We start from the raw sequence: 24,683 nt of genomic DNA, 5'->3' as shown, positions 1-24,683 counted from the left end.
TTGCCTATTTTAAAATCCTTTTAATAGTAAAAATTCTACCACAAAGCACTATTGCACTTTGGCATTGAGTTAACATATTCCAGTGCCCACTGGAGGGTGCCCATATGCCCTGATAAAATGTTAGATGCTAAAGGTGCTGTGTCCTGGAGGGGCCCTCAACAGGTCATACCAAATTACAATTATCAGAAAGCATTTATTAAGCACCTATCTGTACATGGTTCTGTCCTAGGCACTGTACAAAGCAAGTTAAACAGACATGACCCCTGCCCTCTGGGAACTTACAATCTAAGATGATGCTGACATGGACAGCCATAAAGGATATTCAGACAACTGAGCAAACATTGAACAAGAACATAAAGTACTAACATTATGTACAAGCCAAGGGGTAAGTGCATTATGATGGGGGTAGTGTATAAAGGGACAATCATGGTATTTGCTTGTTCAGACAAGGTGGGGCTGGAGCCCACCTCATTAAGTTAGGATTTAAAAAAAATTAGAATTTCAGGATGGACATGATGGTGAAAGTGTTCAAGCAGGCTGAAGGGAGAACATTCCTGTCTGAGATGACAAACAGAAAAGAGGAAAATCAAGGAGAAAAACTTAACTTTTAGTTAGTTTTGAGGTCATTCAAGGATTAGTAATGTGAGCATTAACTCATCTGTAGACTAGAACTGGACTACACATCATGACCTGTTCCTTTCAAATTGATGCTCAAATTAAAACTAGGGATTGTGATAGTGTCTGCTGGAGGACTTTGACATATATCTAGTTAGTCATTGGTCTCATAGCAAGAACCTGAAATGCTCAAAAGAATTACTAACCTTATGGGCACTTAATGAAGTTCTTCTCTAGGAATTTTCTTTCCCAGCAAATCTAGGAAGGTTCATTTCTTGTGAACAGAAGCATAACTTTAGATTATCACGATTACTTTAAAAGTTGAGGGGGGAAAATCCTGAGAGATGACCTAGTGCATTCCACTTATTTGTGCAGTCAAGCAAACTGAAACTCAAGGAAGTACCCTGCTCCAAGTTTCACATCTGATTAATGAAGAGCTAGGAATAGAATCCAGACCTTCTACTATCCATTCCAGCTTGCTTTCCACTTTACCATATTGTTATTCTTAATGATACATCCTCACCTGAAAGAAGAATATAAGTATTGTGGAGTGCAAAAAGAAGAACATACTAGTAGATGAGATTCCATAGGTTTGAAATAGGCCTTCAGCTATTGTGCTTATGAATTTCATTATGTGATGCCATAGACAGCTGTGAATAGAACTCATTTGGAGTTAGATTGGCAATAAATTAAAAACTACCACTACTCATATTGAAGTTCCTACCAGACAAAACTGCTTATCAATAAAATAGGTTGCATCAAGAAATTTCTTTCTCTAAGCAAATGATAAATAAAATTGAGATTTATACGGAATATAAATTGAGTAATTGTGATTGCTTAATAAAAAGATGATTTCCCTAATCAACTTTAAATTGTTAGATTTACAAATATTCTCATAAATTCTTCATGGATACTATATAAGTGTGGTAAAGCAGGGAATCTTTCTAAAAATGGGAAAACTACTTATTAAATGATTCAGTAATAAAATTCAAAAAACACTGAAAGCTTTGTATATATTTCTGGTTTTGAATTGAACCCAATTTAATTTTATTAGTTTAAGGAACTCTTAATGAGGAATTTCCCATAAGAATTGAAAGCAGCATCTTTTCTGCAGTTATATTTTTAAAAAGATGTTTGCTCCCCTGAGAGGCTAAGTGCTTTGCCTAGTCATACAACCAGTATGTGTCAATAGAACTCGAACCCAGCTCTTCCTCATCAGAGAGAGAGAGAGGGCAGCTAGGTGGCACAGTCAATAGAGCACTGACCTTGGATTCAGGAGGATAAGAGTTCAAATCTAACCTCAGACACTTGCCACTTACTGTGTGACCTTGGGCAAGTCACTTAACCACTTAACCTTGATTGCCTCATATCCAGGACTGTTTCCAATCATCCTGATTCATATCTGGCCACTGGACTCAGATGGTTCTGGAGGGGAAAGTGAGGCTCATGGTGACTTAGCACAGCCACCCCCTCACTCAAATCCAGTTCATGTGCTTGTCATGGCATCACCTCCCTGATGTTGTGGTCTTCTTCAAAAATGAAGGACAGGGGTGGCTAGGTGGCATAGTGGATAAAGTACCGGCCTTGGAGTCAGGAGTACCTGGGTTCAAATCTGGTAGACACTTAATAATTACCTAGCTGTGTGGCCTTGGGCAAGCCACTTAACCCCATTTGCCTTGCAAAAACCTAAAAATAAATAAAAATAAAATAAAAATGAAGGACAAACATTGTGTGAGAGTGTGTGTATAAAATTTGGGAAGGGTAAGTTTTTTTCCTTCCTAAAGTCCCACAATGCTCCTACAAGTAGTGTTCTAAGTACAAAAGGTACCATTAGAATACTACTGATTGACTCAGCAGACAACAAGATTAGAGAGCTGGACTAGGAGATTTGGAACAAGCAGTCTACATTATTTTATGTGTGTATTACTGAGTATTCAACCTTCCTTTTATTTTATTTTTTGGTAGCAATTTAGGGTTAAATGACTTGTCCAGGGTAGACAGCTAGTGTCTGAGGCTGCATTTGAACTCAGGTCCTCCTAACTGCAGAGTCTGGCACTCTATCCACTATGCCCTAATTGCCTCCTGTCTTTTAAATATTAATTGGAGAAGTAGGGGTAGATGTGAGGGTGTAGGGTACATTTAATAAAATTAGCCTGAAAAGAAGGGATGACTGGAAACACAGCAATACTGATTTTGACCTGATCTAACATATTTCTGTTAGCTTGTCTATGAATGGAAAGAATAAGTAATGAAAATTATATAGTACTTTAAGGTCTCAGACATTACAATTCATTATCTGCATTTTACAGATCAGGAACCTGAGACTTGAAATGTTTTGCTCATAGTATTATATCTAGTAAATGTCAAGGACGGGATTTAAACCTAGGACTTCCCTGACTCTTAAGTACGTTGTTCTTTCCCCTTCCTGACTTCTTGCCTCTAGTGTTTTTTGTTTTGTTTTTTTAAGAAGCCATATACAGGGCAGCTAGGATAGGGCAGCACAATGGATAGAACATGGGTCCTGGTGTCAGGAGGACCCGAGTTCAAATCCAGCCTCAGACACTTAACTAATTTACCTAGCTGTGTGGCCTTGGGCAAATCACTTAACCCCATTACCTGAAAAAAAAAATAAAGAAGCCATGAGACAAGGAATTGGCAGGGTTTTTTCCCTTTGTTTTTTGATGGACCTCTTGTTTGTGCCGATAGGTTTTTTGAGTTCATTTTATTAGGGTCTTCTAACTTCTTCTGAAGAAAATGTACTTAAGTCATTTCTTGATTATCCATGCTACAGGAAAAAGTAATTCCATGGATAGTCCAAAACTATCACAGTCAGATTAGAGGATCCTTGCTTAGCAGTGGTGAACCTGGTGACTCAGAGATTATGCCTGAACAGATGATTAACTTTAAGAACAAGGTAGAATTCACACAATAAGATCTTTATTTGGATTGAAAGAAAAATGTTAGAACAATTTGATAAATATTTACAACTTTTATAATTATTTAAGATTTAGGCTTATTTTTCTTATTAATTCATATCTCTAATGTAAATTGTTAGTCTTTGTCATTAGTCCTGTAAGTGGCCATAGATGACTATGAGACTATTAAGTACATTTATCCATATTCTAAGCTTGAAATCATCAACTTATTTGAAATAGTTATTCAGATGTTTGAGGGAAAATTAATTTCCTCTGGGGAAACTATTGTTGTCTTTGGTTTGAAAACATGATATGAAAAGATTTAAGTTGTCCAAAAGAAGTTATAATTCTTAAAAGCAATAAATTGGCTGTTCAGTAAGGGAACTCTGACTGGTATTATGTCTTTAAAAAAAAACTCACTATTCTATTAAGCATGAGAATTAAGGGTGTTGTTACTAGTTAGTGCCCAGTAGCCCTCTAAAGAATCAGACAGCAGGTAGTAAAGACCAAGAGGTTTTTTCCCTAATTGTTATTAAGTAGGCCTTAAATTACCATTATACTTACTTTAGAAAATGCAATATTTCATCAGTGTGGATATTCCCTTCATCAATCCACTTCAGTCTTCTTGGATGGTCTTCATAAGTTGCTCTGGTCAAGAGAATTCCTAAACCTGGTGGCCAGATTTCTTCTCCTCAGCCAATCTCAAATTAATAGGTCCTCTTGTAACATTGTCTCATTAGGCTGTACTCAAGGTTTTTCAGATGATTAGCATCTCAGAAGCTTGAATTTTGCTGATAATAGCTGGTTTTAGTTGAATCACTGGAGTAGAATTGTATTGAAAGAAATAATGATAGGGAAAAGTAAATTTGGCAGAGGCCAGGTAGCAACCCAGCTAAACTCTACTAATACTCCCTACCAAATAACTTTAGAATAATGCCTCAAATCAAATTTTGGAGCAGCAGAGTTCATAGAGATTCTTCCAATTTAAGAAAACAGGAGAGGTCTGTGACACCACACCAGAGTGGAGGCCTGTAGTTTAGTGCCAGTAGTATCAGGCCTTAGAGGCCATAGCAGTTGCAGATTAGGAGCTCTCAATCCAGAGATTCTAAGGAGGTCAGATACCTGATCAGAAAGATTATAGGCATTTTTTGCTGGCACTGGGTCCAGCTGGCATTTATTGACAACTCTGTTGCCCATAAGCATTTCTGGGTCACAGTTCCAGAGTAGAGTGCTTGGTTCATTTACAAGGGATCAGGGGTCCTGGTCCCTCTTCAAAGACAGGGAAGAGCACTAGTGATTGTGACTACAGAAGAACAGGCGACCTGGTCTCACAGTTCCGAGACCAAAAGGAGCACTAGTAATTGCCCCTACAGGAGAACAAACTGGGTAATGACCAGAACTCAGACCAGAAGAACTGTAGGGACACCTCTCCACCTCTTTGGAAACACCAAAAGGTTTTAGAATGCCAGAACTAGCTCTGGAAAATAGAAGTACAAAAAAAACCTGAAGCTTGGGACAGTACCTTCCCACCCCAGGTGAGTAGAACCCAACTTTAACATGAAATTCAAAGTCAGGAAAAGCTGCAAAAAATGAGCAAATGGGAAAAAAACAGCCCCCTCCCCCACCAAGAAAAACTACTATAATAAACTATAGTGGTGGCAGGCAAGACACAAACTCAGGAGACAACAATGTGGAAACCCCTACAACTAAAACTTCAAAGAAAAATACTGATTGGAACCAGTCCTAAAAAAGAATTCCTAGAAGAGTATTAGAGGAAAAATTTGGGAAAGAAATGAGTGAAGCAAAAATTATGAAAAAGAATTAACAAACAACTTGATGAGACAATACTGAAGAAACACTTTTTTTTTGGTTTCAAGTTTTATTCAAGATCATATACAAAACGTATCCAGACCCAAAAGGGTTTAATCTTCCTCCTCTTCATCCTGGTTGATCTGGAAATACCGTAATTCATAGCTCTCCTTGCTATTGGCCACTACCTGGAGCCAATCACGTAGATTGTTCTTCTTTAAGTATTTCTTTGTCAGGTACTTCAAATACCTTTTAGAAAAGGGCACCTCAGATGTCACAGTTATCTTACTCTTGCTTCTCTCAATGGTTACAACTCCACCACCGAGGTTACCAGCCTTTCCATTCACTTTGATTCATTCTTGTAAAAACTGCTCAAAATTGGCTGCATCCATAATCCCATCTTCCACAGTATGGGTACAATCAAGGGTGAACTTGAGAACTTGCTTCCTTTTTTGCCGCCCTTCATTGCAGATTTCTTCATGGGAGCCATGGCGATCGAGCGAGCAGAAAGTGAAAGAAACATCTTAAAAAATAGAATTGATCTAATGGTAAAATTCACTGAAGAATTCCTTAAAAGACAGAAAAGGTCAAATGGAAAAGGAAATATAAAAATTTACTGAAGAAAGAACATCTTAAAACAGAATTGGCCAAATTGGAAAAGAAATATAAAAGTTCACTGAAAAAAATAATTCCTTAAAAAGTATAATTGGGCAACTGGAAGCCAACAGCTCCATGAGGTATCAAGAAACAATAAAACATTCAAAAGAATGAAAAAATAGAAATGTATAAAAATAATTGACCTGGAAAGTAAATTAAGGAGAGATAATTTAAGAATTTTTAAAACAATAGGAAACCATGATTTATTTAATTTTTTTAGGGTTTTTTTTTTTTGTAAGGCAGTGGGGTTAAGTGGCTTGCCCAAGGTCACACAGCTAGGTAATTATTATGTGTCTGAGGCCGAATTTGAACTCAGGTACTCCTGACTCCATGGCCGGTGCTCTATCCACTGTACCACCTAGCTGCCCTGGAAACCATTATTTATACGAAGCCTAGACCTTGATATCTTAGATCCATAGGGCAACAAGGAAATGGAAAGCGATCACTTCCTGAAAGAGATCACAAAATGAAATCTCACAGGAATATTATAGCCAAATTCCAGAACTCACAGGTCAAGCAGAAAATACTGCGAAGAGCCAAAAAGAATTCAGATACTGTGGAGCCATAGTCAGGATCACACAAAATTTAGCAGTTTCTGCATTAAATGATTGGCTTCAAATACAATTTTTAGAAAGCAAAGGAGAAAGTATGGCAACCTAAGAATCACCTATCCAGAAAATTTGAATATGATCCTTGGGGTGGTTGGGGAGGAGGTAATGGAAAGTTAATGGAATAGAGGACTCTTGAGCATTCCTAATGAAAAGATGAAAGCTGAATGGAAAATTTGACTTTCAAAGACAGGATTTAAATGAAGCATAAATAGGTGAATAGCAAAGAGAAATCATGGGATTTAATAGTTTAAACTGTTTATATTACATATGGTAAGATGATAAATGTAACTGCTAAGAATTTTATTTTATTAGGGCAAGGGCAGTAGACTCCCGAGAGAGAGACTATATAGACAGAAGGCATGAGTTTGAATCAATTAGGGCAAAAATGGCATGCAAGGAAGAGCTTTTAGAGTGGAAGGGGGAAGAGGTTAGGGTGGGCAATGAACCATTGGAATTGATTCAAAGAGAGAAGGATAAATAAACATACACATTTACACTCTAATTTGGATATAGAAATCTTATCTACTCAATAGGAAATTGGGGGGGGGAAGGGATAAGAGATGGGAGGATGATAGAAGGGAGAACAGATTAAGGGATGCAATGGTAAGAATCAAAACAGACTTTTGAGGAGAGACAAAAATCATAACTGAATGGAAACGAGCAGAATGGATTAGAAATCAGAATCCGATAATATGGCCTATGCAAGAGACACATTAGAAATAGACATACACAGTTAAAATAAAGTACTGGAAAATTGAGGGATGTCCCTCAATTGGGAAATAGCTGAACAAGTTATGGTATATGAATGTCATGGAGTACTGTTCTAAAAGAAACCGCAAATGTTCGGACACTAAAGAAACATAGAATGATTTACAGGAACTATTGCTGAGCAAAGGGGGCAGAACCAAGAGAACACTGTACACATTAACAATATTGTGAACTGATTAACTTTGATGCAGCTCCTCTTAACAGTTCAGAGAACCAGGACAACCCTAGGAGACCTCCTATGGACAATGCTATCCCCATCCAGAGGAAGAAAAACAAAACTAAACAACCCCTACATAATCTGAATGAACACCACATTCACTTTTTTTTTTAAAGATTTTTGCAAGGCAGATGGGGTTAAGGGGCTTGCCCAAGGCCACACAGCTGGGTAATTATTAAGTGTCTGAGACCGGATTTGAACCCAGGTACTCCTGACTCCAGGGCTGGTGCTCTATGCACTTTGCCACCTAGCTGCCCCCACATTCACTTTTTTAAAAATTTCTCTTAATACACTTCTTTTTTAGCTCATGATTTTCTTTTCTTTTCCCTTAATCCTAATTCCTCATACTAAAAATGACTAATCTGTAAACATGTTAAACACAAATGTATATGTTCAATATTCACTTGATTATTCAACTGCTGAGGTATATGTTCAATATTCACCAGATTATTCACTGCTGAGGGGAGGTGGGTGGGAAGGGAGGGAAAGGACTGGAGCAGAATCCATAATGCCTCCATTGAAGTAAAAAGTCAAGGATAGGAATTATGACGAAAAAGCAAAAAATAGTCCTAAATAAAAGACATAATGTGTAAAACCACATTTTGTTGAAGGATATCAGAGACAATGAAATAATATAAAAAATTTTCATAGCAAATTTTTCTGGTAAATGTCTTATTTCTCAGATACTTAGGGAACCGAGTCAAAGTTCTAAAGATAAGATATATTCCCCAGTTGATGAACAGTCAAAAAATATGAATAGATAACTTTTAGAAGAACAAATCAAAAGTATCTCTAGTGATTTTTAAAACATTCTAAATTATTATTGATTAGAGAAATTCAACTTAAAGTAACTATGAGGTACCACTTAATATTTATTAGAAATGATAATTGCTAAAGAGTTTGAGAGGACATAGGAATACTAGTAAATTATTGGTCATCTTAAGAAGTAGTCTAGGGGCGGCTAGGTGGTGTAGTGGATAAAGCACCGGCCTTGGAGTCAGGAGTACCTGGGTTCAAATCCGGTCTCAGACACTTAATAAATTACCTAGTTGTGTGGCCTTGGGCAAGCCACTTAAACACCATCTGCCTTGCAAAAAAAAAAAACCTTAAAAAAAGAAGTAGTCTAATCGTTTTGGAGAACAATTTGGGATTGTGCCCAAGGGGTTGTAAAACTGCATACCTTTTATTCCAGTGGTACCATCACTATGTCTGTACCCAAAGTGATCAAAGAAAAAGAACCTGTAGGACCAAAAATAATTATTTCAACTTTTTGTGATGGTAAGGAATTGGAAATTGAGAGAATACTCATCAGGTGGGGAATGACTGAACAAGTTATTGCATATAATGGAGAAAAGTACTATTTTGCTATAAATAATGATAAAGGAGGATACCTAGGTTGTGCAGTGGATAGAGCACTGACCTTGGAGTCAGGAGGACCTGAGTTCAAGTTTGGGCTAAGACACTTAATACTTGCATAGCTGTGTGATCTTGGACTAGTCATTTAACTCCGTTCCTTGCAAACCCTACCCCCCCTAAAAAAAATAATGATTAAGGGAGTAATTTCAGAAAAAAAATGTGAAAACCTATATGAACTGACACAAAGTGTATTGAAAAGAACCAGGAGGAGATAGATCATTGTGTACACAGTAAGAGCAATATTATAATGATGATCAATTATGAAAAACTTGGCTACTCTGATCAATGCAATGATCCAAAATCATTCCAAAGATTTCATCATGTAAAATATGTTATCTATCTCCAGGAAGAGAACTGATAAACTCTTGAGTATAAATTTAAGGTATAATTTTCTCAACTTTTTTTATTCGCCACATGACTAATACATTTTGTATGATTACACATGTAATTGATGATCATTTTATATGCCTTCTCAGTGAGTTGGGGAGGCAGGGAGAGAATTTAAAATTCAAAAAAGTTTCAAGGTCCATTTAGTTCTATAGTCAAAATATCACCTGTATCATATGTTACACCATATTTTAAATTCACAATAACTGTTGTGATATTTAATTCAGTTTTTAGCTATCTGGCACAGATATAATTATCTTAACTTTATAGATGAGAAAACTGTGACAGGATCACATAACTATTAAATGGCAGAGCTAGGAGCAGACATAGGTCTACTTACTGATTCCTAATCAAATGTTCTTTCCCTTGCACATTGCTACATTTCTGTATACAGGAACTAGCTATATTTCTGACTCCCAAGGTCATAAAATGAGCCATTTCATCCATAAGTTGTCTCTGAAGTTCTCTACCAGGGTTTGTTGGGGTTTTTTTTGACATTTTGCTGTTATATCACTTCATGTGATTTGTTTTTCTACATATAATCTTCACCTTTAATTTGTTTTTTTTCTCATCACATTTATTTTGCTTTTATATCATGCCAAAATAGTCAACTCATTCTTTTTTTTTTTCATCTTTATTGTAAACCACAAGTGGGCAGGTCCTACATTGACATTTCCCAAATGCTTTCACATAGTAGATAAAATATGATTTATTAGCAAATTTCACCTTGAGTGAAGTGTCTAGAAAATATAGAATCTTAGATATGGTTTATATATGTCCATACCACTACTTCTAGACCTGACCCTGAATTTTCAGTTCTTTTTTTGTTCAGTAAACTGGAGTTGGGTGTGCTTGGCCTGCAGGCAGGAGAGTTCCTCTAAGTCTAGCCCTTTCATATAGCTTCTCAAGGGAAACAGTCCTTGAATGTTGAAATTAAACACTTCATGAAAGACACAATTTGCATATGCTGCAAAAACTTTTACCATCATCAAGAAAGTATATAGGAATTAATTTATGTTCTCTCTCAAACTTTTTTTCATGAAATACAGTACTCCTGAAATTCAGTCTGAAACATTTACTTTAAACTATTTTTCAACATTTCAGTCAAGAAAATACTGGATAGAGTCAGTAAAGTGAGCTTAAGAGTTCCAAAATCAGAAATTAGGCATCAAATTTAGGTATACAAGCAAATGAATAAATGCATGTTTGAAAATTTGAGAATTTCTGATACTGTATTCAAATTTGTCTTCCTCTCAGGGTTACCTTAATACTTCTAATGTCTTACAACACTGTTCATAAATATATTTGCACTCATAAAAATATTGTATTAAGTCAAAAATTATTAAATTTCCCCTTCTACTCTTTAAGGTCCTTTTTTATTTTGAAGTTTTGTTTGTTTTCCTTCTTATTATAGGTCCAGTTGTTTACGTCTTGGATCTTGCAGATAGACTGATCTCAAAAGCCTGTCCATTTGCTGCAGCAGGAATAATGGTTGGCTCTATCTATTGGACTGCTGTGACTTATGGAGCTGTGACAGTGATGCAGGTTCACCATTTTATTCAATTTTTATAATCCCTTTTGCTGTCTTAAGATTTAATAAGCAGATTGTTTATTGTTGTTAAGATTTTTTTAAAGGCATAAATCAGCAGTCAAGAGATAAATTTTGTGCTCTCACTGTGAAAGTCCCCCCAAGGCTCAGCCTCAGCCCTCAGCTCTTCAGTCTCATTCTCTCAAAGTTCATCTGCTTCTGTAAGCTTCAACTATCATCTCTATTGAGGTAACTTCAAAATCTACATCTTATGCTTTTCAGAAGTCTCAAATCTCTTAACTGCCTCATCTCAACTCCCAATACTGGTATCTCATCTCTCTTCCTTTTAATAGTCCCACCATTTTTCTAGTAGTTCTTCTAGTTTAACCTCAACCCTTGGCTTCCTAACTGGCTACTCCATTCAGTCACCAAATCAAGCCAATTTTTGTCTCACACTTTTCCATTACTTCCTATTCCTGTTGCAGTCACCTCCTTACACTCCCCTGTCTGTATTACTACAAAACTTCCTCACGTGTCTTCCTGCTGTCTTCTCTTTTTCCACTCATCTTATTTATTACTGCAAGATTAATCTTCCAAATAAAGTACTTTTACAGTGTCACTTCCATATCCTAGAACATTCAGTGATTCCACATTGCCAACCAGTTACATTTTGATTTCTTCTCCTGATTCCTTCTAAACTCTGATCTCAGACTACCTTTTTAAGTACTTTCTCTTCTCTTCCCTTCTTGCCAAACTGATTTGTTGATCTTTACCCTTTAAACTCATCTTTCTTGCCATTTTGCTCATTTCTCCACTTATTGAAATCACACCTATCCTTTAAGACTCAGTGAAATCCCTCTTTTATGAAGTCTTCTCAAGTATTTGCAGCACAGAGTGACTTCTACAAATTCATATTACTCATGGTAGGTAACTGTCTACAACTTTGTGACATTACTCTGTTAATTTTTTTGTGTATTTTTTGCCTTTTTCCACTAATTGTATTTTAAGTTCCTTGGGGAAAAGTATTGTATTATGCTACATCATAGAAAAGGGACAGTTATGAGCTAGACATGATGAAACAGGAGGAAAAATAATAGAATGGATGAATCAAATCAGAACCTTGTTATAAATCTGTTTGAAGCTGATCCCATTACTGAATAGAAGGAAAATTTGTCACTTTCAATTCCATATTCAGTTCCAAGGACTCAGTAATTATTGTTCTTAGAGTTAATCAAGGGAAGAGGGCTTTGTATATCAGTTGACATGGAAGAAGAGGATCAGGGAAAAATTCTTAGATGTTTCCCTTAATTGCCCCACTCATCAGACTTAAATATGCAGAAACTTAAATACATGCATAAATATGTAAAATTAAAACCTACCCAACATGAATCTGATATATCTGTCAGAAAAGTAGAATATTAAAGAACATAACTAATTTCATAAAAATTGAAAAAAATTAATTCTGACGCAAGCTTGTTTAGCTAGCTTCATATGAATTATCAGTTTGTATTTAGCAGTGTTTAATTTCTATTAAATCAGCACTTTCAGTGCTGTGAATTTTAGAGGCAGCTCAGAACTTCATGCCTCAATCCTATTAACTTCCCTTGATATTTTAGGCCCTTTGCTTCCAGATTTATAGCTTTAGCACTTACCATCTATTCCAGTTTTCTGAAAGCAGCCAGTTCTTTTGGCTCTACAGACTCTTATTGGTGGACTACAGATTTTTCTTCTATGGGACTAGAGGTTCCAAGTCCACTTTTCTTCCTGGTGTGTGCTGGTGGTCCTGGCTTGAGTAGTGCCATTGGCAATGTCCTCTAATTAGCATGATTCTTACTTATACCCCTACTCTCTTTATTTGACTTTACTGTAGCTTAGCAGTTGCTTTGACTCTTAAATTGCTAGCCAACCTGCTAGTCTTTCCATACTCATACCTTAGTAATAAGCTTATCTACAACTGAGCTACCATTACATTTTCCCCTTTTGATATTCTACCAGCTTCACTTTATACAGATTTAATAAATCCTTCATGCTTTAACTTATCAGTCTCAAGGACAAACCTTTTAAAATTCTTGTCTACATCTTTTCTTTTTTTTTCTTTTTGCAAGGCAATGGGGTTAAGTGACTTGCCCAAGGTCACACAGCTAGGTAATTATTAATTGTCTGAGGCCAGATTTGAACTCAAGCCCTCCTGACTCCAGGGCTGGCACTGTATCCACTGGGTCACCTAGCTGCTCCCTCCATCTCTTTTTATTCTTTGTCTTATGTTTGGGTCCTGGGTTACTTTCCCACTACCATATAGGAATTCACAACACAGCATTTTATAGTAGGCAATTACTGCTGAAATCATATTGTTCAACATATACCTGAAGAGCCTCTCTATAAGTACAATTTTGAGCAGTTGTACAGCCTTTTCTTGAATGCTTCCCACTGTGAGTATGTGGGGGGGGGGGGTAGAGGGGAAGAGCCCCAAGACAATTGTTGAAAATTTTGAAAGAGGTTTTCCTTAATTAAATCTAAATCTACTCTGTCTTCTGGGACCAAGCAGAATACATGTGGCCTTTCTTTAACATGACAATTCCTTATATATTTAAAAACAGCTATTCTTTCTTCTTCACTCTTTTCTTTGCCAGGTTAACCCTCCCTGATTCTTTGAATTTGGCTTGATCTAAAGTTCTTGCACTGTATTGGTTGTTCTTTTGAATTTTCTCCTGTTCATCAGTGACCTTCCTAAAATGAAGTTCCCAGAACTGAACACAACCCAGGTGTGGCCTGAGAAGAGTACTTTTCTACTTTGGTACAGCAAAACTCTTACCTTTCTTGTATTGGTCATTCTTTCTTTCTTTTTTTTTTTTAATCCTGAATTTGTTTTGTTTTTTTTTTAATAGGTTTTTGCTGGGTAATGGGGTTAAATGGCTTGCCCGAGGCCACATAGCTAGGTCATTATTAAGTGTCTGAGGCAAGATTTGAACTGGGGTACTCCTGACTCCAGGGCCAGTGCTCTGTCCACTACACCACCTAGCCGCCCCTATTATTCCTTTCTTAATACAGTCTAAAATCACTTTAATTTTCTTTGCTGTCCTAACATACTGTTCATTCTTAACTAAACTTGCAATTTACTTTAAAAGCTTCAGACCTTTTTCGGGTGAAATTCTGTTTCTACTATCATCTTTTATTTATGAACTTTTTGTTTTTAACTCAATGTAAAAACTGTATATTTATATCTATTAAATTTCACACCATTCCTTCTCTACTTGTGCCAGGATCACATATGTGAATGTTACAAGCAGCTCATTCTATAACTTTTACTAGAGCTGTCTTATGTGAAAGCATCTGACTTGAATCTTAGTGAACTTTTCATATTGGATGTGTTCAAAGGTTAGGTGTGATGATTTGTTGGGGATCTTGAAGAGAAGGCTCCCACTTAGAGTAGATGGTTGGACCACTTGAATCCTCAGATCCTTCCAACTCTTAAAATTTTGGATTCTGTATATACAAGTTGGCTTAGTCTAAGTTATGGTAAAGTAGCAATCTAGATGTGTGATTCTGGCCCGGCTTCAGAAATTGAGTTATTTTGGATATATATATCTCCTTTTATAATTTGTAAAAATTCAACAAAGGAGATATAAAGAAAGGAACAAAAACTGGTTTGGTGAAATATAGGAAGTGTATAATGGCATGAGAGCCAGTGTATAGCTACCTATATATCCTCTTATATAAGTTACTGAAAAATGTTAGGATTCATATGTATATGTGTTAATATGCTATTCTGAGAGGAAGTCTCCCATTGTCCTCAACTTTCCCAAATACTCAGTACATTCTAGAACCACCTCCCCATTTCAAGTAACCCACTAAAGAACATCAAGAGCTCTTCTCCTTTTTGGAATTTCCTGATTCTCTCCTCACTCTTCCTCAAATTGCAATTTTTTCCATAAGTCACAGAGTTTGGGAGCTGAAAGAATAAAAATTATTTTTGACTTGAACTCATCTTTGACAAACCTGACAGGAAAAAAAAAATACTAGTTCCTGGCAGTGGCAGGGATTACACTGGAATGATAAGATTGTTCTTGGTTTTAGGGAGATGACAGAAAGGGCATCTTGAATGGCAGGACTTATTTAAAAGACTCACCAAAGTCATCCCTCTTTGAAAGGGTTCTAACTTTTCCATCACTAGTTCTCTCCTCTCCTGGAGCTGTTACTGTATAGAGATCAACCTTTGGAAGGGACTGCAGGCTCCTCTAGTCCAGTCCCATCATGGGAAGTGACCTTTACTTAATGAACACCAACAGCAGTTCCTTTCCTGTGGCCTATGTTTTTTGAGGGGACCTGTCTCTAAAAGAAGATGTTTTCTGTTTGGCCTCTTATCAGCCGAATCGCCTTGTGTAGGGCATTCCCCTCTTTGACACTGGTAGACTCTTCCACGGGACCAAACATAGTTAAAAAATACACTTTTACTTGAACCTATTTCTCTACCAAAAATCTCAGTCCAACCTTAGAACAATGCACCAACTCTTCTGGACCTACCTCCCCTTCCCTTCTGGTTGCTTCTAAGAGCCATCCCCCCTGCCAAGTGACTGGACTAGGCAGCCTCCAGGGGGTGAGGTCGAACTTGAGTCAAACAGAAGTTCCTCTCTTCAGTGTTCGGGATTCTTCAGAGCTCACTCACCCCTCTTCACAACTTCAGGTTTCATCCACTCTCTTCGTCCCCACTTTCCAAATAGCTACCATGGCACTGCCATTGCTCACCTCCACACCTTGACCCTGACTGGAGCACTGACTTAGCTCTAGTCAAGCTGGAGTTTCCTTCCTTCTTGGCTTCTTCAGGACTTCAAGAGGCCTCTCCTCATTCCCTGACTGATAGTGCTTGCCCTTCTGAGATTACTTTGTAAATATCTTGTCTTTTATGTACCTAGTTATTTTTAATTGTTTCCTCTCTCAAAATGTAAGCTCCATGAATGCAGGGAGCGGTTCTAACTTTGTACCCCCCCCCCCCCCCCAGCATTTAGTCTAGTACATGTTTATTGACTGACTTTCTAGGTCTCTGATGGAGTCAGGAAAAACTGGCAAGACACCTTTCCCTCCTCCATACTACTCATAAAAAAAAAGAAACATGAACACCAATTTTTCTGTACCCAAATTTAAACTCAAGATTTAAACTTATACTTTCCTGAGCCTGTCCCACTTTGTGGTTGGAGAAAAGCCTTTTTCAAACTGGGAGGTAACAAGACTGCCAATTTGCAGTAACAGCTGCAAGGAATGAGATCCTTCCGGGCTTTGGGTGAGAAAAATGGCTGATCAGGAACCCTTCTTTGGGAGTGGGGCAGGGACAGAAAATGGATTCTGGGTGATTCAGGAGACAGGAAAAGAGAGAAGGAGAATCTACAGGCATAGACTAAGGGCTGACAGGAGATTGGAGAAGCTATTTGCTTTAAAATTTATTTATAGAGATTGAAACATATTAACTACATCTATTCTTTTGTTTTATGTTATAAAATAGCAAATATTCTTGTTTCACAGGTGGTAGGCCATAAAGAAGGTTTGGATGTTATGGAAAGAGCTGATCCTTTATTCCTTTTAATTGGACTTCCCACTATTCCTGTTATGCTGATATTAGGCAAGATGATTCGCTGGGAAGACTACGTTCTAAGATTGTGGCGCAAGTACTCTAATAAACTACAGATTTTGAACAGTATATTTCCAGGTATAATACCCAAAACTGTATGTTTGTAGGAGACTGTAATCTTTTTAAGTCTTAGAATAATCTCATAGAAAAATGTATTTGAAATTTTAAAATGCACATTGAAATTTTGAGATATAGTAGAAATTATTTAAGGGGGGAGGGGGAAGAGAGAATAGCTAGGAGAAAGTTCACAAACTGTCAGAATATTAAAAATAGATAAAACTGGCTAAAAATTATTTGAATTTCCTTTCTTTACATTATCAGTATTGATATATTTCAGTTTATTTTCCTAGGGATTGGATGTCCTGTTCCTCGTATTCCAGCTGAGGCAAATCCTTTGGCAGATCATGTCTCTGCCACTCGAATTTTGTGTGGAGCTCTTGTCTTTCCCACTATTGCTACGATAGTTGGAAAATTGATGTTCAGTAGTGTTAATTCTAACCTACAAAGGACAATCTTGGTAAGATTGCTTTACTTCTGCTTTGTCAAAATTTTCAAAGCAAAAGGGCATATCTAGAAAATCAAATTTGTGTGTGTATACACATACATGTGAGTCAGTTAGGGCTTACAGTACATATATAGTCTGTAGCATTTCTATATTTATATTTTTGTATATTGTGGACTGTTTACTCCAAATGAAAATGAATTGAAATATTATTTCTCCATTATCTTTCTCCTTCCTCCATTTTTCATGGAGTCTACTGACAATAGTATACCCTCCAGCACTCTACCCTCTCTAGACTTAGAACTAAAGGCAAGAGAGATGAATAAGAACAAGCTAAAATGTAGTGAGGCACCTCCAGAGGGTCCCAACCTCAAGCAGAGAAAGGATAGATTAATTTGTAGTCATCTGACCTAATCTATAGAGAGCATATATCACTTGAGCTGAATATAATTCCTTTTCCTGATATAAATTTCTTTTACCTGGGTTGTTTAGTTTTTAAAAAAAAGAGGAGACACTAAAGCTGTTCTATTAACTTTGAAAGATTTTCTTTTGCTTGCATTTTAGGGTGGAATTGCTTTTGTTGCCATAAAAGGAGCATTTAAGGTTTACTTCAAACAGCAACAATATTTGCGTCAAGCACACCGCAAAATTCTTAATTATCCAGAGCAAGAAGAAGCATAAGGGTGTGACGTCCCATGGTTCAACCGCCTCATCTGGGAGTCTGTTGTGGTGTTCTGGTACCATCATTATTGCACAGCAGTGAAGACTTGTGATAAGCTGCTGCTCCTATATTTTTAAGACATAATAATAAAGCACTTATGGCAGGGGAAATCCTCTCAGTAATCACGGAACCTAAGAATGTGATTTGTTTTCATTGTTTTCTATGTACTTCCTTTATGGCAGTCAACTGAACCATTTTCTTAGCATGATAAACTGGGTTTTTTTGTGTTTTCCCTGGACAGAAGTGTAAAGATCAAATTGTATAGTTATTGAAGAGGGCACAGGCTATTGTATGCAAATGCCTCTTTTGTACATTTGTATGTGCACTATTTTCTTACACAGAATCATCAACTCAACAATAAGAATACCATAGGATTTCTTATTTCAGTAAATGATTTCAACTGCAGAACAAGAGCATGTGTCAATATGGAGAAAGTAGAAATGTTAATATGGAGGAAATAGAAATTCACTTTGAGTTATGAAATTAGATATGAAACCAAAAGTGAATAAAGCCACTCAATTGCTTATCTAAACAACCTAGATTATTTTTCAAACAGTATGATATCCTCTCAGATATAGGAAAATTCAGAGCTTCCAGATTATTCTATTGCTACTAAATCTATATAATGTTGGCATCTCATAGTTCATTATATAATTCTGACTGTTCAGCGATCTAAATTATATTATGTCATCAACTCCTTATAACATTAAAATTTCTGTAGATTTTTAAATACTTCTAGAAATTACTATAATATTGGAACTATAAATCTACATGTCATTTGAGCATAGAGAAGCAAGTTAGACTTTTCCTCTCTACAAACAAGTACTGAGAGTGATTTGGAGATGAGTAGGGAAGCAAATTCAAGAGAGGCTTGGAGCTAGCCAGCTGTCTTTGGGTCAGTAATGAGGAGATGAACATTAAAAATGTGACGGCCAGACATCAATACTGAGTCTCCAGGAGACATTTAAGATCAATTCTTTGGACATAAACCAATGGATTGTGGAAGATAAAGTCTAATAGTTATAGAGGTTAGTCACTAGTCATCTGGTGATTGAGGCTAACACGTGGATAATTATTTCTTTATTTTGTTGGTTGACATAGCCATTTTCCAAAGAAAATTGTTCATTTTGAGCCTCTTTCAAGCAGCAAGAGTGGCTATTGTATCATCTAGTCATTCAAAATGGATTTTTGTTTTCACTGAATAAAATTAAATGCTTTAAAAAAATTATACTTTAAGAAACTATTTTTCTGTATTTTCTTGTTCACAGTAGCATATCTAATGCATGACAAACAATAAATATTTTCCCTTCTCTAAGAAGTGATTGGCTATAGTAGGAGCAGTGTTGAATTGGAATAATGTATGTTGATCTTAGTAATTAAAGACCTGGTATCTTTTCTATAATATGAATATAATAAATATTGAAGTAACATAACAACATATAGAAATGGTGTGTGTGTATAATGGCCATTGGATAGCTGTAGTTATCAACAAGAAGATAAAGAAATTAAATAGTGAAATTCAGAAATTGTACTTTTTCCAAAGGGGACACTTAAAATTTTTTTTTTGTCTCTGGGAAGTAATTTTGATTAGGCAGCTGCAACTTTTAACATATACTGACTTTGCTTTCAATTTTTGACAAGTAACAGAAAATGTTAATAAACAGTTTTTACACTAAAATTTAAAAAAAAAAGAATTTACCCATTTTCTCTTAATACCTAGGTTGGTGCCTGACTGTTCTGGGTAAAAGTGATTGGGGCTCTTTCTGAGTGCCAGGGAAGAGTCAGCCTTGAGAACCTAGTTTCAGGGTGACTAGAGATAAAGCATCCATGGAGTTCCAGGTGTTCTCCCTTCACCTCAGTGGACCTCAGAGCAGTTATAATAGCAACAAGACACAAGTTAGGGTAGTTAGTAGAGAAATGTGATAGATATCCAACCAAGGAAACAGTGGCATTTCAAAATATAAATATCTCTTCAGGGACAAAGTGACCTATTCTGAGCAATCTCCAAAGTACTTTTTACAGGGCATGAAAAAGGTAAAGCTGGGAGATAAGGAAAGTTAGGAAAGTGAGGTTTAAAAGGATGTAGAAGACTGATCAGTGAGTTAGAAGTGGGTGAACATTTTGGTGTTTTTTATTTTTTTTATGCTTGCTTTTCCATATTTATTTCTGGTTTCTTTATTGTTTTGAATTTTTTCTATAAAACAGTGAAAATTGATGTAATTTTTTTTTCAAAATACCTTTCAGAGTAGCTGAAAATTACATGAAAGCTGAGGAATATTTAATTAAGCTTAGTGACTTAAGTTGCTATCTTGCTTAATTGTGCTGTAATTTTTTAAAACCTTTGTTTTAATATAGCATTTAATCTCAACTGATACTGGATTAGACTGAATAAAGAATTTTTGTGTTCTGTAGGTGTACTTTCTCTTGCAGACAAATCATGGAAAAGCATAGTTTCATTTCTAAGCCTATAATAACCACTTAATTTCTCTATTAGTTATTAACAAAAGGTTTTTTTTTATTTTGGCATTTTCATACATATAATTTTGTCCAGACCTGTGATTCTGAGAGAGAGAGAGAGAGAGAGATCTGAGGTGCAGCTAGGTGGTGCAAGGGATAGAGCACCAACCCTGGAGTCAGAAGGACCCGAGTTCAAATCCAACCTCAGACACTAATTACCTAGCTGTGTGACCTTAGGCAAGTCACTTAACCACCCCATTGCCTTAAATAAAGTTGATATCCAAACCATCTCTTTAGTGCGATATTAATGGTTTCATAGTGATTCATTCAGACTACTACTACTGCTAAAGAGCAGAGTTCAGCTATATTATATGGAGAACGAGTCATGCAGAGCACACAGAGGTAGCAGTAGTCCTTATCTTGCTACATTTTTCTACCTTTACAAATGAAATTTTATAAGACGCTATGATAGGGAAATAATTCTACCAAAATTTTCAAAAAAAGTAACCAGAGTCTAAAATCTCTGAAGAGACTTTGTAAATGAAAAGAAAAAAAAAGGGCTCCTTAATCATTTGTGTAGTTTTCTCTGATTTCAGAGGCATAATTATTATCATTACCAAATAAAAATAAATGGTCAAAAAAATGACTTGGTTACTATTAGGGCATCTCTACATCCCTAGTTTGAGATCACCCATCATCCTTTTGAACCAGTTACTAAAGTGTAATTGTGTTTTTGGAATCTTATGAGGCCATAATGTGAAACAATAGATGTGATACAAAAATCTGAAAATAAGAGGAATATGTTAACTTCTACAAGTGCTTGAAAGGACATCATGTGAAAAAGAAATTGGACATGTTCTGCTTGGTGCCAGTGGGCAGAGCTAATAGAGGGAGATAAGAAAAGGCTTAGCTTTTGAACCATATGAAATTAAATGCCTTGGGACCTCTTTCATTCAAAGATTTCAAGTAGGGGTTGGATACCATTTATAGAGGATGTTTTCAGAGCTAACTTTTGTCAAGATACTTTTGAACTTGATCCCTGAAGTTTCTTCCTATCTATATGGGGTTTTTTTAGGGGTGTTGGATCCCCCTTCCATGTTCTTACTCCTTTGGTGATTTTAGGCAAATAGCTTCTCTCCTTGGCCTCAACAACTGGAGTAAGAACTCATTTTCAACAAAAACTGCTGAGGAAACCAGAAAGCAGTCTGGGAGAAACTAGATATAAAAATTATATCAAGTATATCAGTGAATTCAAATGCTATATTACTGTGGGCAAGAATTCCTTAGAAGAAACGGAGTAGCCCTCATCATAAAAGGAATGAGAAGTGCTGTGGAAATAATCTCAAAAGTGACAATATCTGTCACTAAATCAGTTATCCAAGCCACTGATGCTAAATAGGCCAAAGTTGATCAGTTCTATGAAGACTTAAACATTTAGAAATAATACCTAAAAGAGATATGTTCATCTAAAGTAGGAATCAAAAGATAATTCAGATAAAATTGACCTTGGAGTATTAAACGAAGCAAGGCAGAGACAGCTTTGTAAGAATAACTTGGTCATAGCAAATGCTTTTTCAACAACCCAAAAGGTTGGGGCTGCTAGGTGGTGCAGTGGATAAAGCATCAGTCCTGGAATCAGGAGTACCTGGGTTCAAATCCGGTCTCAGACACTTAATAATTACCTAGCTATGTGGCCTTGGGCAAGCCACTTAACCCCATTGCCTTGCAAAAATCTGAAAAAAAAAACCCAAAAGGTTGGACATCACCAGATGGTCAATATTGAAATCAGATTATACTTTGCAGTTAACAAGACCTGAAGCTGACTATGGCTCAGATCACAAAGTTCTTAATGCAAAATTCAGACAAATTGAAGAAAACAGAGAAAACTATCAGAAGCATAGATATGACCCAGATAACCATCCTGGAAGTGATTAATAGATTTAAGGGATTAGATCTGCTAGAGTGCCTGAAAAAATATGGATAGATGCTCAAAATATTGTACAGGAGGCAATAAAAAGCATTCAAAAGCAACAAAGCAACATGACTGGCTGATGAGACTTCACATAGCCAAGGGAAAAAGGAAAAGATATACCCAACTGAATGTACAATTCAGAGAATAGCAAAAAGAGATTAGGTTTCCTTAAATGAATAATGCAAAGAAAACAATAGAATGAGAAAGGCAAGATCTCTTCAAGAAAATATCAGGAGTTATCAAGGGAACAGTTCATGTACAAATGGACATGATAAAAGAAAAATGGTAGGAATTTAAGGGAAGCAAGGGAGATTAAGAAAAAGTGGTAAGAATATATAAAAACTATACAAGAAAGATTTCGCTGATAATCACAATAACGTGGTGACTGATCCAGAACCAGACAACCTGGAGAATGAAGTGGGCATAGGAAGCATTGTTAACAATAAGGTTAGTGGAGGTGATAGAATTCCAACTGAAAATAATGCACTCGATACGCCAGTAAATTTGTAAAACTCAGCTGTGATCACAGATTAGTAAAGATCTGTTTATGGCCCAGTCTAAAAAGGACAATGCCAAGGAATGTTTAAACTACCAAGCAATTGTATTCTTTCATATGCCAGTAAAGTTATGCTTAACATTCTACAAGCTAGGCTTAAGCCATAGGTGAACCATGAATTATCAGACAAAGCTAGTTGGTTTTCAAAGAGACAGAGGAACTAAAGACTAAATTGCCAATATTTTGTGGATCACAACAAAATGTGACAAGTCCTGAAAGAGAAGAATATTAGATCAGAATGAGCATACTATTTTTCACTTTTTTTGGTGGGGGGGGGAGCTGTGCTTTCTTTCACAACATGAGTAACATAGAAAATATGTTTTGCATAAGTTACTTATCAGGAATGGGGGAGGAGCAATTTGGGACCCCAAATTTTAGAAATGAATGTTGAAAATTGTTTTTACATGTAATTGGGGGGGAAATAAAATAATATTTTAAAAATAAGGACCACCTTAGATCTGTCTAGACCCATGTGCATGGACCAGGTTTTAGTCCAGAGAGCCTGGCTCCTAAAAAGGGTAGGTTATCAGCTCTTAAAAAACTAAAACAACCAAATGGTACTGTGGGTGACCCAGCGCAACCCTCTTTTAAGATGAGAAAATTGGGGTGGCTAGGTGACGCAGTGGATACAGCACCAGCCCTGGAGTCAGGAATACCTGAGTTCAAATCCGGCCTCAGACATTTAATAATTACCTAGCTGCGTGGCCTTGGGCAAGCCACTTAACCCACTGCCTTTCAAAAACTAAAAAAAAAAAAAAATGAGAAAATTGAGGCAGATAATGATTGTTACTTGCCCAAAGCCACATTTGCTACATAACTAATTGCATATTACATGTACCTATAATAGTATTTATCCTTGTTAAAAACTGTATTCTTGATATCATGTCTCCTTGACCACTAAGTATAATACTCAGCACACAGAAGGGGCCTAATAATTGTATAGGATAGGACCAACATATATAGGCAGCATGACATAATGAAAAGAATGCTGGACTTGTATAGATAAGATCTAGGTTTGAGTCTCTGCTTTACTACTAAACCTGTCACTTGTCATTTAACTACTCTGAGCCTTCATTTTTTAAACCCATCAAATAAGCATATCAACATTTCTCAGGACTGAGAACTAGATAAGATCATCAGATACTAAAGCTGGGGACAACCTTAGAAAAGCTTAGACCCTGACATCTTAATTGTATGTTGTGTTCCAAATCCCTTTGGCAGTGAGTCTAATAAAGCCTAAGTCCTTCCTCAGAATATGTCTTTTAAGTGCATAAAATAAAATACATATTTTCATTTTTATATGTAAATATTGGTAAATTAATATAAACTAATTTATTAGCATAGTTAATTACAAGTTTAATTTTTTTAATTTGTAATTATATTACAAATATTACATTTATAATTATAAATATTAACATCTTTTTGTCTTACTGTTGTTTATTATACATATAATTTTTTAAGTACTTTTTTTTTTAGGTTTTTGCAAGACAAATGGGGTTAAGTGGCTTGCCCAAGGCCACGCAGCTAGGTAATTATTAAATGTCTGAGACCGGATTTGAACCCAGGTACTCCTGACTCCAAGGCCTGTGCTTTATCCACTATACCACCTAGCTGCCCCTAATTTTTTTTTTTAAATTTCACAGACCCCAGGTTAAGAACATTTGCTCTAGTTCAACTCTCTCATTTACAGAATAATGTTAATGGTACAAACAGGACTTTGCACTCATACCTTCTGGTTCTCCATCCAGGACCCTTTCTGTTATATCCATAAATGTGCTTTGGAAGCATAAAGTCCTACATTGATACTTCTGATTCAAGTCATGGCTACTCTGTGCCCCAGAAAATGGTCTATGTGAGCTGCCCCGTGGCTGCTTGGGGCACTCCTATGTCCCTTCTGGCAATGAGCCTCTGAGGGCTTAGCCAGTCTATTCT

At 36.4% G+C, this 24,683-nt stretch overlaps 1 protein-coding gene and 1 pseudogene across 1 annotated transcript in view; one reads left to right on the top strand and one right to left on the bottom strand.

Annotated features, from left to right (window-relative positions):
* Window positions 1-23,032, top strand: part of MARCHF5 (membrane associated ring-CH-type finger 5) — a 62,292-nt gene extending 39,260 nt beyond the window's left edge. Inside the window, exons 3-6 of the mRNA XM_074233380.1 lie at window positions 10,810-10,940; window positions 16,438-16,621; window positions 16,894-17,060; window positions 17,610-23,032. Coding sequence (XP_074089481.1) covers window positions 10,810-10,940; window positions 16,438-16,621; window positions 16,894-17,060; window positions 17,610-17,726 — 599 coding nt within the window. The 3' untranslated portion in view covers window positions 17,727-23,032. The remainder of the gene's footprint in view (window positions 1-10,809; window positions 10,941-16,437; window positions 16,622-16,893; window positions 17,061-17,609) is intronic.
* Window positions 5,404-5,829, bottom strand: LOC141521151 (large ribosomal subunit protein eL22 pseudogene; annotated as a pseudogene).
* Window positions 23,033-24,683: the final 1,651 nt, after the last annotated feature.

The sequence above is a fragment of the Macrotis lagotis genome, chromosome 4 (assembly GCF_037893015.1).
Source record: "Macrotis lagotis isolate mMagLag1 chromosome 4, bilby.v1.9.chrom.fasta, whole genome shotgun sequence".
Lineage (NCBI taxonomy): Eukaryota > Metazoa > Chordata > Mammalia > Peramelemorphia > Peramelidae > Macrotis > Macrotis lagotis.
The sequence above is the reverse complement of the archived record's forward strand: the minus strand, read 5'-3'. Positions and strand labels throughout refer to the sequence as shown.